The sequence below is a fragment of the Nannobrachium achirus genome, assembly GCF_963921795.1.
Source record: "Nannobrachium achirus genome assembly, chromosome: 15".
Classification (NCBI taxonomy): Eukaryota; Metazoa; Chordata; class Actinopteri; order Myctophiformes; family Myctophidae; genus Nannobrachium; species Nannobrachium achirus.
In genome coordinates, this window is record NC_137822.1 from 30,104,364 (window position 1) to 30,116,819 (window position 12,456).

General features: G+C 41.3%; 1 protein-coding gene across 1 annotated transcript in view; it reads right to left on the reverse strand.

The window, feature by feature from the left end:
• Positions 1 to 5,692: 5,692 nt before the first annotated feature.
• The window catches only part of il11ra (interleukin 11 receptor subunit alpha), a 91,933-nt gene continuing 85,169 nt past the window's right edge, over positions 5,693 to 12,456 (reverse strand). Inside the window, exons 10-12 of the mRNA XM_080742716.1 lie at positions 10,064 to 10,169; positions 8,548 to 8,627; positions 5,693 to 6,506 (exon numbers count right to left, since the gene is read on the reverse strand). Coding sequence (XP_080598842.1) covers positions 8,549 to 8,627; positions 10,064 to 10,169 — 185 coding nt within the window. The 3' untranslated portion in view covers positions 5,693 to 6,506; position 8,548. The remainder of the gene's footprint in view (positions 6,507 to 8,547; positions 8,628 to 10,063; positions 10,170 to 12,456) is intronic.

A 12,456-nucleotide genomic window follows, 5' to 3' on the forward strand; every position in this document is an offset into this window, starting at 1 on the left:
TGCCTATGTTTGGAGCAAGGATGCATCGTATCCAGGATGTTTTTAATGAGTTTTTCCTCTCTGGAAGATTGTGTTCCGCACACTTGTGGTCTTGAGGAGAACCCATTGCAGTTGATGTTTTCATCTACTAAACCCTCTTTCACAGCAGTGCTGCCTCATGTTTTGTAATCCTGACCACCGGTTCTTGGTATTGAAGTCCCCCAGAAGGATCATTTAGTCATCTGTTGCGATGCCTGACAGGGTGCCGTCTAGACTGGCACAGAACGATGCCATGTGGTTGCTGTCCCGCTTTGGCTGAAGTGTTACGAGGTGCCCTGGGGCAGTTCAGCAAGCTGGCCGACCAGGTTGTTTCTGATGGCAAATAGTCAACCACCTTGTATCCTGTGTTCACCAGCAGGCTTTCCTTTGCAGAAGACAGTTTATTCAATTTACCTCCCACACCTTTCCTCCTCCCATGTGCGCACGCACACGCACACGCACGCACGCACACACACACACACACACACACACACACACACACACACACACACACACGTGCGCACTATCTCTGCTACTGTGTCCAGATAGATTGTGAACCTCACCAGGACAGGATGTATCCTCCCCCCTCCCACCCCTTCACGTGGGCTGGGCAGGAAGTAGAGCTTCTGTTGCCCGGGGTTACCAGGGCGATAGAGTGAAGGCGTCCAGTCCTTTCATCTCCTCCTGTACTCATTGTCATCACCTTGTCTCTTCTCCTCATCAGTTTCCTTTCATTTCATCTGCTCCTGTGCTTTCGTCAGTTTCCTAGCCAATGAGAGGAACCACTGAACCTCAAAATCGAAATGACTGCATTTCGAAAATCTCCTCTTTTTAGTCACCTACTTGATCTCCCCACATCCTCTCTACTTCATTAACACATCCTTCACCTGACAGAAAAGATCATGGCTACCAGTTTGATTAATGCAGTGATCACGGAACATGTTATTTGATCATGTTAAGACTGGAATCAAGTTTAAAAACACTTAAAAATGATCAACTGAAAAAGGCACTTTATTTAGTTGAACATACGTTAAATCAGTCTTGTCTGTTCATGATACAACCAAGGAGTAACTACAGAACACATATGGGTTTGTGTGTAAAGATGAAGATACTAAAGTAGGCTACTAATACTTCACTCTTTGTTTGAATACCATAAGCATTCTTTTGGGATCTTAGTTCTTGTTTGGAGTCGGACTACCGTGAAAATGTACTGAGTGTTCGTACCACAATGATTTATCCTCTTGAGACGGTTTTAAAATGTATTTTATAGCTTACTACATATTTTCACCATAGGTAAGTTCTACGCACCAGTTACTATATGGGTTGTTGTGTCTCTTTTTGTGTATCTTTGCCAAGTTATTATAAAGGTGCAATGGTTTATGGTGAAGTATATTTATTTCAAGCTAAACCAACTCTTCTGTCCTTTTCGATTTCCAAGGTCCAAAACTTTCAATCCCTATCCGAGTGGCTCAGACTTGGATTCTGGGTGTTAAATAAAGTATCACATACAATACATATTGATTTGATTAATCAAACGTATTAATATTGACATATTGAGACATTGCTGAGATAATTCTAAGATCACAGATTAGATCAAAGTGATTGCAATCCTTTTTTTTTAACTACCTCAAGCCAGAATCTGATTCACTCGGATAAAGGGAATAGGGATTAAAGGTTTTGAACTCTTGGGCCCAGAAAACCAAACCATTTCCATCTAGTTTGCTGCTGTATGACATAACACTTGCATGGTAGTTTGAGGTTATGATCACACCTTTAAAGACACATCTTGTTAGCAATAGGTTCCTTGTGAGTAATGCTCAAATATATGATATGGTGCAATGAAAAGCATTTAACTCTTGGCTACTCTAAAAGCTAAATATAGTTTGGGACCAGTGAACCACATGACACCTAGTGGCCACCTGTGTGCTATTACAAATTGCTGTTGTCCAGGGCCACTTTATTGTCAGCCTAAAAAAGATGGGCTTTGAACACAATTCCGGCTTAACACTGAACAAACAATGCAACCAGTCTCCTTTACAGCCTGCTAGGATAGAATTGAATATTTCATAACATATTACAGTATTTCTTACAGAGGAAACAGTTAAAACAAGTAAACATCAACATGGTTAACGTTATGACAAGCTAAGAAAAAATACAAAATAAGTTCTATTCGATTTGACTGATGATCTGAACACACTTTTCACTAAAAGCAGCTCGTAAAATGTATTTCCCATGAACTGAGCTTCCAAAGCAAACCGGTTTGGCTGACAAATGGATAGCAGAATTGTAGGTTTTTAATGGTACCACTGACATCATCAAACCAAGCATGTCCAGCCATCAATAGAGGGTTGAAAAAAAATATATATATATCTTTACGTCTTTGTCGAGGGGCTAAATGACCATACAGGTGTCAATACATGTCATTTTCTATTCACAGCTTTGGCCATATATATCACAAATCATTTTCAAATGAATAGATGTATTTTTAGACTATGCTTTTGTTAGAATGCTTGTCCTAAATGAATTAAAACATTACCAATCTAACCTGAATAATCGATTCACAGCTGGCCAAATGGTTTATGAGTCATGGACAAATGGACAAACAATACTGTATATTTTCTTCAGGGAGTAATTTTGGCTAGATTCTTCAAGTCATAAACACAAACATATAATAATAACATAATTTGACAAATTATCACCAACAAATAAAGTAATTGTGTCGTCCCTACTGCAGCAATGTTAAGCATAACGTTAGTCATAGCTAAACATACACTACTCATATCCATACTCTTATAGAACTATTAGATCAGGCACCACAAAGAGACAGACACTGACTTTTGATTGCATTTCAGACATGGAAACAGACTGATGCATTGGAAAGGCATGTTAAATCAGTACACAATGTGATAAAGGAAAACATATTCAATTCAATAGCAATGGCTGTGTTCATGCTGGCTGTAACTGAATTACCTATCTGATTGTAGGCAGACTGTTGCTCTTGATAGACTGCTATGGGAGATATGGGAAATGAATTTGAATTAGCTCTATCAAGGGAACATATAGCCTATATACGCATAATCTTTGAATGAATTTCAAATGGACCCAAATATCTGTGTCGCTTCGTATTTTTCTTCCTTTGTAAAGGTTTCTTTGTAAAAGCTACCATATACACTGTGCTGAGTAAGAGGCCAACTCAAGGGTTCATGCCACTGAGCAGAAATGTTTGAAAAACCATTAGAATCAGAATAAAGCGAGTTGGATGAAGACAAACTCATCAAACACATTGTCATTTACAGTAACCATACAGCAACAGAGCTTCATAAAACTGGGAAAGAGACGGATGAACACAAACACATATAGCGTCAAATTCTCACAGGAATGATTCAGACTTAGTCACTGGGCCAAAAACTGAGCTCTCTAATCAGAGAGTTTTCTAGAATTATCCAATACGAAATTATAGAAAGTAATGTGTGTCAATGGTATTGCAATCTGAAAGTGATTTTGCAGTTGCATTTAAAGCTTAATAATCTATGAAAACAAAATATTGTTGATACATTGATACATTTGCACCAATGAGTGGCAAGTCAAATGTTCAAATCCAGAACGAGAACTTTACAAAATATTTTGCAAATTTTGCCAATACCATACAATCATAAATCTGAACATTTCAGGCAGCAAAATGTGTAATGAATCAAATGTCCCAGGACTAAGTTTAACACATACCTATGAAAACTAACTAAAGAATCATATATATGAGTATTTCTTTTCTACATATAAACATCACTGATAGTAAAAATGTATCTCATAATGATTAATATACAATAATATACAAAAAAAAGCTTCAACTGGATCCATGCATAATATGAAGAACTAGCTTGAAAGAACATACAGTTGTCAAACCAGTGAAATGTTTGACTAGATGCACCTTTTGTTTCTGAAACAAACTACACAGTCAGTCAATCAATCAATCAATCAATCAATCGGTGATAACTACACAGCTTTGGATCATAGAACATAACCACAAAAACAACAAGACAAGAAAAAAGAAAACAAATTTGTGTTTTCTCAAAATGCTAAAATGTATCATTACCATGTGGTCTGAAAGCTTTCTTTGAATTTAGGGTAATAATGACCTCTTCTTTTAAAAAGGGAATGTCCTGCCAGGGTTGCAATATCGACAACAATATTGTGTCATTTTCCCATAATGATGATTAATTGCAATATTTGCAGTTGCACACAAATGCTTTGAAATTAACTGTCTTTCTCGTCTCTGTGAATCTTCTTCCACCCTACTCATATCAAGGAATGTGTGATCCAATAGCAAAGCATGTCGTTCTAAAACGAAACTGAACTCTCAGTTATTCCCAAGATTTTGTGGAAACTTATAGCCTACTGCATCATACAATAAAATGCAACAGTTCCATCAAGATCAGCTGAATATAGGGCCTTTCTGTGTGGAGTTTGCATGTTCTCCCCGTGTCTCCTAGGGTAGCTACCCTCACAAAAACATGCAGTAATCCTGGTCTCTATAATGCCTCCCCCTGGCCAGCCGGGGCGCCTGATGGAGGGGAAAGGAACTGGTTGGAATAACGTGTTCCTTCCACGCGCTACGTTCAAACCGGGGAAATCCCCACTGTCAGGTGAAAAGAAGCAACTTGGACTACTCATGCATAGAAGGAAGCATGAGGTCAGTCCGTTGTCTCCCCAGGCGCGGCAGAGGGAGAGCAGAGCCCAGGATTACATAGGCAATTGGCACAGGGTGAAAATTGGTTACAAAATCGTGGGATAAAAATTATAAAGAGGAAAAAAAAGATCAGCTGAATATTTCTTAAACTCCATTCAGCGGATTAGGTCGCATCTGTACTATGACATACTAAACTATTGGATCTGAAATGATTTCTATATCCCGATTTCTGAAAGCGTGTAGGAGTTACATGAAGTTCATGAACCCCAGATTTAACACTAGAATGTCATATTGTGTTCTAAAAAAGAATGCTCAGACCACTTTCAGAAATAAAGATATGGTAAAAATGTTATATCTATGGTTGAATGTCTGAATAGTCATAGTGCTGCTGGTGGTATGTGACAGGCCAATAACTCACTTTTATCCCTTAAGCTCTCTTTTCAGTATTTATGTCTCTCTCATTCCTCTGTGTAACACAGCCATCCAGATACAATGGATGGGTGGATGGATAAACGGAGAGAAAACAAAGACAACACAAAAATAAAACAGAAAAATTAGACAAAACCAACATTAAACATGTAACAAACAGACTTTAGAAAATATACATAAAATATGACGTGTCTTCAAACCCCAAAGTAACAAGCCCACCCACCTCCCCACCTCCCCACCCAACATGCTCTATGTCCCGCCCACTTGTTTAGGTGATTGGCAGCAGCCTCAGCCTATAACAGGCCACTTCATGCCCCTCTCCGGAGGCCCGTAATGCCCCTCCCTGGTTGCTTTGGCGACAGACTGACGGTCAGGGAGAAAAAGTTCTATTTCCTTCACAGCATTGTGTTGGCCGGTCGGTCAGTCAGTTAAATAATGGATACACATAGTTTATCCATTTCTTCTCACAAAAGTTCACCAAAAGAAAAAAGAAAACAAAAAAATAAAGGAAGAGAATGAAAAATCTAATCTGAAAACAAAAAAACTAAAGATAAAATAAAACTAAATTGTATGGAGACAAAGCTCCATAGCACAAAACAACCTCCCCCCAAAAAAAGAAAAAAGAAAGGAAAGAAATCAGTTTTTAATTAAGAGAACAGAGAGGTGAATCAGAGGGAAACCGAACACGAACACTTCTGGGTGAGGGTCAGTCAAAGGGAGAGAGGCAAGTTGTTGTTTATGTCCATGAAAATCCCTCTATTTACTATATATAAGTCTTATCTTCGCATATAAAAAAATAAAAAACCCCAAAAAACTCTCCTCCTGTTTGGCATCAATACTTCCTGTCATGTTTCTAGACTAAAAAAGCCAAAGTCCCAAAGTTGAAAACTTGACCAACTCGCCACCACACAAGCTCTCAGTCCCCCTGAAGCGGCACAGAGGAAGCTTACCAGTCAAGCTCGGGTAACGCGGCTGGCAAAGGATGATCACACAGAGCTGCATCGAGTTTGCCTGAGAAATCCGACTGTTTAGCGTTCAGAATCCCCACCTCCACATTGTGCTGCGGGGGAGGAGTCAGGTGAAGTCTGCCGGTGCAGTGTGGGTAATGCAGTTTTGTCGTTTATTTTGAGTTGTTGTTGCTCTGTGCAACCCAGTAATGGTGACAACTGCAAAACGTACCACACGTCAGCGTTTATAATTGCTAACCTTGGCTTCTGCGCAGTTCTTTTTATGGGATTGCGGATTGGAGTCTGAGCGATGCATTATGGTTTTGTTGCGGTAGGACGGTCAACGCGCGGCAGTGGTAGAGGCTGGAGGCCGGTCCCGCTGAGGAGCCCTAGAACGGGCCGACGAGTAGAGGACGCCCCAGAATGACCTGAGACAGGGACGTGCAGAGAATGTTAGAGAGGCAGGGGCTGACATTTCTAAAAGGGTCTTTTGGTGAAAATATTGAAAATAGCAGAGCTCACAACGCATTGCCCTTCGACGCGTTGTGAGCTTGGAGGTTGTCTATTTTTGGTGCTTGATACCACACTGAACTAAGCATAATCGAGTCAATACTGGAGATGTGGCATACGCAGCATTCAATTCAATTCATTCAGTATTCAGGAGAGTTTGGACAAGGCAATTCTCTTGAATGCTGCCTTCAGGTATGGCATGGAAAGTGGGCATTTGCATTTCTTTCACCATAGTGAAAACTGCATTCATGGTCTGGAGAGGGCACTTTTTTTTCACAGACAGATAAAAGTGCAGGGGCTCAAGCCCCCTTTGATGTCTATGTGTGCAGACTGTGCACGTGCCTGGACCTTAGAGAGCAGAGGAAGAGGAAGAAAGATAGGAGAGGAGAGGAGAGAGGAGAAGAGGAAAGGAAAGGACGAAGGCAGGAAGTAGCAGGAAGGGAGTGGACAAAGAAAATGTAGTAATGAGACGACGAGAGAGAAATAATATGAGCAGGGCGGCCAGCACATACGTGGGAGGAGAGAAGACAAGAGCACGACAGAGATTTAGGAGATGAGAAGGAGAAGAAAACATATAAATCAAAGCTAATTAAACAGCGCTTTGACAGCACGGATTGAAATAACGACATTGGATATGATATATATATATAGGCCTGCTTGCAGGGTTATAATCTGAGTGTATGTGCGTTTCTTATGTTTGTAATCACATGTTGGCTGGCTGTCTGCGGAGTGTTTGAATGCTATTTACATCAGTATAGTGTCTGGCTTTCACTCTCATTAGTGGTCATTTTGTGGCGGCTGCTTAGATCCAAAAGAGGCAGCGCTGTAGGAATCATTAGTACTCTAATTAGCTCTCCCACAAGGCCTCTTACTCACCCCAAGCTCTACAAATATCCACCAGGAAGGGAACCGAGGTGAGAACAGAAAAGAGATGGTCCATGAACTATGGCCATCTACAGAAACTATTTAGTGATAGATCAGGGGTTCACAAACCTTTTTGTCTCAGGGCATCCCATAAATATTTGTTTAATCCGAGGCACCCCTACATTATAATTTTCACTCCCAGCACCTATTTATAGCATATCATCGTTGTCGGGTGGAAACCTTGTATGTCCAAAACCGTTTGTTTTGTATTTATCATCTATAAAATGTACTAAACTAGTGAAAACATCTACAAGCACACAACATCGGCTGTTTTAACTAGTTTTGTACAACAGAGGTTTCTGCCTGACAGTAATGATATTTTAGTGATTATGTTGCAAGGAAAACGTTGAGATAACAGCCATTTTGGTTAGAACTGACTGAAAATAACTGTGTACTTCAAGTTTAAAATGATACTAAATATTTTCTCAAGTGTCCAAATAAATTCCAAATATTATCAAATGATCTCGCGGCACCCCTGGACTGCCGTCGCGGCACCCCAGGGTTCCCCGTCACCCACTTTGAAAACCCCTGTGATAGATATACCACAGTGGAGACATCCACTGGAAAATTCTAATAGGGCTATTAAGTCTGACATCATTTTGTAGACGGAGGAGAACGCCTGTGAATCTTTTTACTATAAGCACATTTTTCGTCTCTTTCTTGTTGACAGGAAAGTGGTAGAATTATACTTTAGTCACTGCCCATATTATTGACAATAAATCTGCTTGGGGGTCTGACTACAAAATGATGTCACGGCTTAAAAGCCCCATACAATTAGATTTCGGATTAGAATAGTATCACAGTTTTGGAAGGATTTTGATGACATATGATCAGATAGACAATAAAAGTGAATAAAATCCAAAAGATTCATATGTAAAAGGGTTCAAAAAACATAATAAGGTATATAAATAAGGTGTATAAATCAAACCAAATTAAACATCGCCTTTTATCGTGTGTGTGTGTGTGTGTGTGTGTGTGTGTGTGTGTGTGTGTGTGTGTATGCGTGTGGCGTGCGTGCGTGCGTGATTGTCTTACATTAGATCGGCATGGACTTCATCTTGACCATGGATGTGAGTTCCTGTTTGGTCACATGATCGCGCCTCCTTTGCTTCATCCTGGAGACAGCCAGACAAAATGAAACATTATAACAGCAATAGCTATAATTTAATGAATAATAATAATATTGAACATAGATTATCACTCAGTGACTTGTTAGGTGCCAATTTGTTTGACATAACTTAGCCAAATGCCTTATTTATTCACAAAGGCAACAGAAACATTGCGTCTGATCAATGCAGCAAACGACCGTGGTGTCCATGTTTGTCAACTCAAGATGAGTTTCACAGCCAGGTCACTCACAGTAACAGAACAGTAATGCGGTGGCACTTTATCGTGCACTGATCAGCATAACAATTATCATCTCTGATTCTTGTTATCAGCCCCAGGGTTGACTCTCTTGGTCATGGGGTGAGGGAACGAAAAAAAAAAAAAGCGACAGTAAGGGTGACTGATATAGTCTAGTAAATCTAGGGAAAAATACACTCAATATACACACAATATTATTTAGTTTTTCAACTGATTCTGTTAGGAAATTACCGTAGGTCTACTAGCCAGGATAAAGAAATCTACCATGATCTGCTCACTATACCCACAGTCAGCTTTAAGTAGGATGTGAGGGGTCTAACTAGGGGTTTGTCATGATGCTGAATCCATTGCAAGCATTTGTTTTGCACAAAAAACATTCCTTGGCCCCAGAAAACGCCAACAAAAGATGATTTTTTGATGACTCATCACTTTTCATCACTAAACCATCATTTTCTGGGGCCATTTTTAGCCCAAGGAATGTTTTTTGTGCAAAACAAATGCTTGCAATGGATTCAGCATCATGACAAACCCCTAGTTAGACCCCTCACATCCTACTTAAAGCTGATCTTTTTCTGGGTATTTTCCTCCTGTATAGAAAGTCGACGGGAGGCCAACTTGATTTGGCCATTGTGGGTATTTGCAGTGAGCAGATTATGGTAGATGTTTTATCCTGGCTAGTAGACCTAATTTCCTAACAGAATCAGTTGAAAAACTAAATAATAAAATGTTGTCCAACCTCTGCCTTAATTTTACCGGACTAATAACTGTTATCAACCCGAGGGATAAAATGGCCTGAACTGTCACACTGTGAGCGACCTTGTCCATGCTGGAAACACAGCAAGGACAAAACTGGCCACCAACACGGCGATTGTGGATGATTTGGTAACGATTCTCGGCTGAGAGTCACAGGAGTTTATTCGGGAAAACGCGACATCCAGCGGTTCACGGAATGGCTGTGTACCGGCAAATGTGACACCCACCTGCAGCACCTGCTATGACCTCAGCCAACTCCCTCCCCACGCTGTCAGGAAATCCCACCGGGACAACCATTTAGTTCACCACGGTTAGTGTGTGTGTGTGTGTGTGTGTGTGTGTGTGTGTGTGTGTGTGTGTGTGTGTGTGTGTGTGTGTGTGTGTGTGTGTGCGTGCGTGCGTGCGTGTGCGTGTGTGTGTGTGTGTGTCTCACCACATGACAAGAATGAGGGAGAGGACGGTGGTGAGGATGACCACAGAGAAGAGAACCAACAGAATCACCAAACCGATATTTCCATCTTCATCTTCTAACGTAGAATCTAGAGAGAGACAGAGACGGAGAGAGAGAAAGGTTTGATTTGATCTTTGATCTTGATTGCACGCGCTAGCTAAAACAGTGGCTCTAAAACTTTCAAATTTCAAGGTCAAGGTCTCACCTTAAAGCCCTTTGCACACAGGACAGTTGTTTTTTTTTGTTTTTGTTTGCTGCATGAATAAAACACATTGGATTTGGTGTGCAATGCTGTGCGGAATCGGCGCTGCGGATCCCAAAAGGAGTCATAAAAGGAGTGATGAGTTTTTTACCGCATGCAACAAGACGCACAAATCGAACTGGGTTCGATCTAGAAAAAAAAACGCACGGCCGCAGCCACTCGTCGCAGGGCTAATTTGGATCCGGTGTGCATGAGGTCGTAGAGAATCTTTGTTTTCTTTAAAAAAAATGAAATTGTCCGTTTTATCCGTGCGGATAAACGCGCCTGTGTGCAAAGGGCTTAACTCTGACAGTATACAAATGGAACCAAATGGACCTGTTAGGGTTCATTTGGTTCCATTTGTATACTGTTAGAGTTAGAGACTTGTATGGGTCAATTTAGCCCCCCACAAAGGACCCCGCAACGTTGCTGTAATCCACTTTGAGAACCAATGCACCTAAAGCAGCTACAGCACACACCAATAAACACCAATAAAATTACTAGAAATTAACTAGAACTAAATCTCAAATCCACTACAACAGGGGTGCCCACACCTTTTTGACGTGAGATCTACTTTTAAAATTACTAGCTCAACATGATCTACCCATCCAAAATGTTTTAGCTGAGGGCCTGAGGGGGGCTTTGGAATAGCAGCACTGTACTAGCGTTACATTTTAGACAAACACACTTACTGTAAGAGGGAAATAAATGGGAAATACTGGGGGAAATGTCTTCATCCCAATCTGTATGGAAGTGGTAGGTTTTGGGGTTCTTTGTAATGCTACTGACTCTTGAACTAAGTATTGCATTGGAGGTTTGCCTACTTTAGAAGCCATGAAGGGAGCTGACAGGCCCTTCTTGATGGCATATTGACATTCTTTTTATATTTTAATTATATACTTTTTAGAGGCATGTCATGTAGTCTACCTGCACACCTTTGGTGATCTACTGGTAGATCACAATCTACCTTTTGGGCTTTTGGGCACCCCTGCACTACAACCTCAGATACGACGTGAGAGCAACAATGGCCGCCGTGTGAGTTGTGTTCAGTCAGAGGAGGAAGACGGAACGCAGAGACAACAGTTTAGCAAAAAGCAAGACAGTAAAAGTGAGAGAAAAAGACCGAGCGAAACAACAAGACACGGTTCAACAGCAGAGTTCACATATCTCTGGGTCGTCGCCTCGTCCCAGCGTCAACCACAGGAACCATCTGCCTTTGAAATATGTAATGATAATCACATGCTCGCTGGAGGCGTGTGTGTGTGTGTGTGTGTGTGTGTGTGTGTGTGTGTGTGTGTCAGTTTGAATGTGTGTATCTGCATCTGTGAGCATAATATACTGTACAGTATGTTTATGGGAGTGTGGGTGGTGGTAGATCATGTGTGTGTGTGTGTGTGTGTGTGTGTGTGTACGTGCGTGCGTGCGTGCGTGCGTGCGTGTGTGCGTGCGTGCGTTCGTTCGTGTGTGTGTGTGTGCGTGTGCGCGTCTTCTCTCTGTGTAGTTTTAATTACCCTCCCGGGATAAGTTAATTTCAAGACCTTCATTACAGCTGTCACACAAACAGACATTAATCATGCTGGAGAGTAAACAAGTCTCTATTACACACACACAAACACACACGCTCGCACGCGCGCACATACACACACACACGCACGTTCTGTTATGGGTTACTGTATGTGCGCGTGCATGCACACAAAGACAGTAAGATGTGCAAAGCCAATTTGCACTTACAGTATGTGCTCATCACTCGCATAGCCAAGTGTGTATGCATACAAACACAAACAAATGTAGTGTACCCACAGTCCGTCTCATGCACACACGCACACACACACACGCATGCAAGAAGACATCTGGTCTCCAGGCTCCTGGCTTAAAGAGATCTGATAAAGTCAATCAGAGCTTTATTCAGCTATCAGCTCTGCAGCCAGCACTGTGTGTGTGTGTGTGTGTGTGTGTGTGTGTGTGTGTGTGTGTGTGTGTGTGTGTGTGTGTGTGTGTGTGTGTGCGTGTGCGCGCGTGCGTGTGTAGCATGCATGTAAAGTGTGAAAGTTCCAGGAAATATAGCACAGCGTGACATAGACCTTATTACCTACTACTAACTAGGGATGGTCCGATCAGGTTTTTTGGAAAAAGT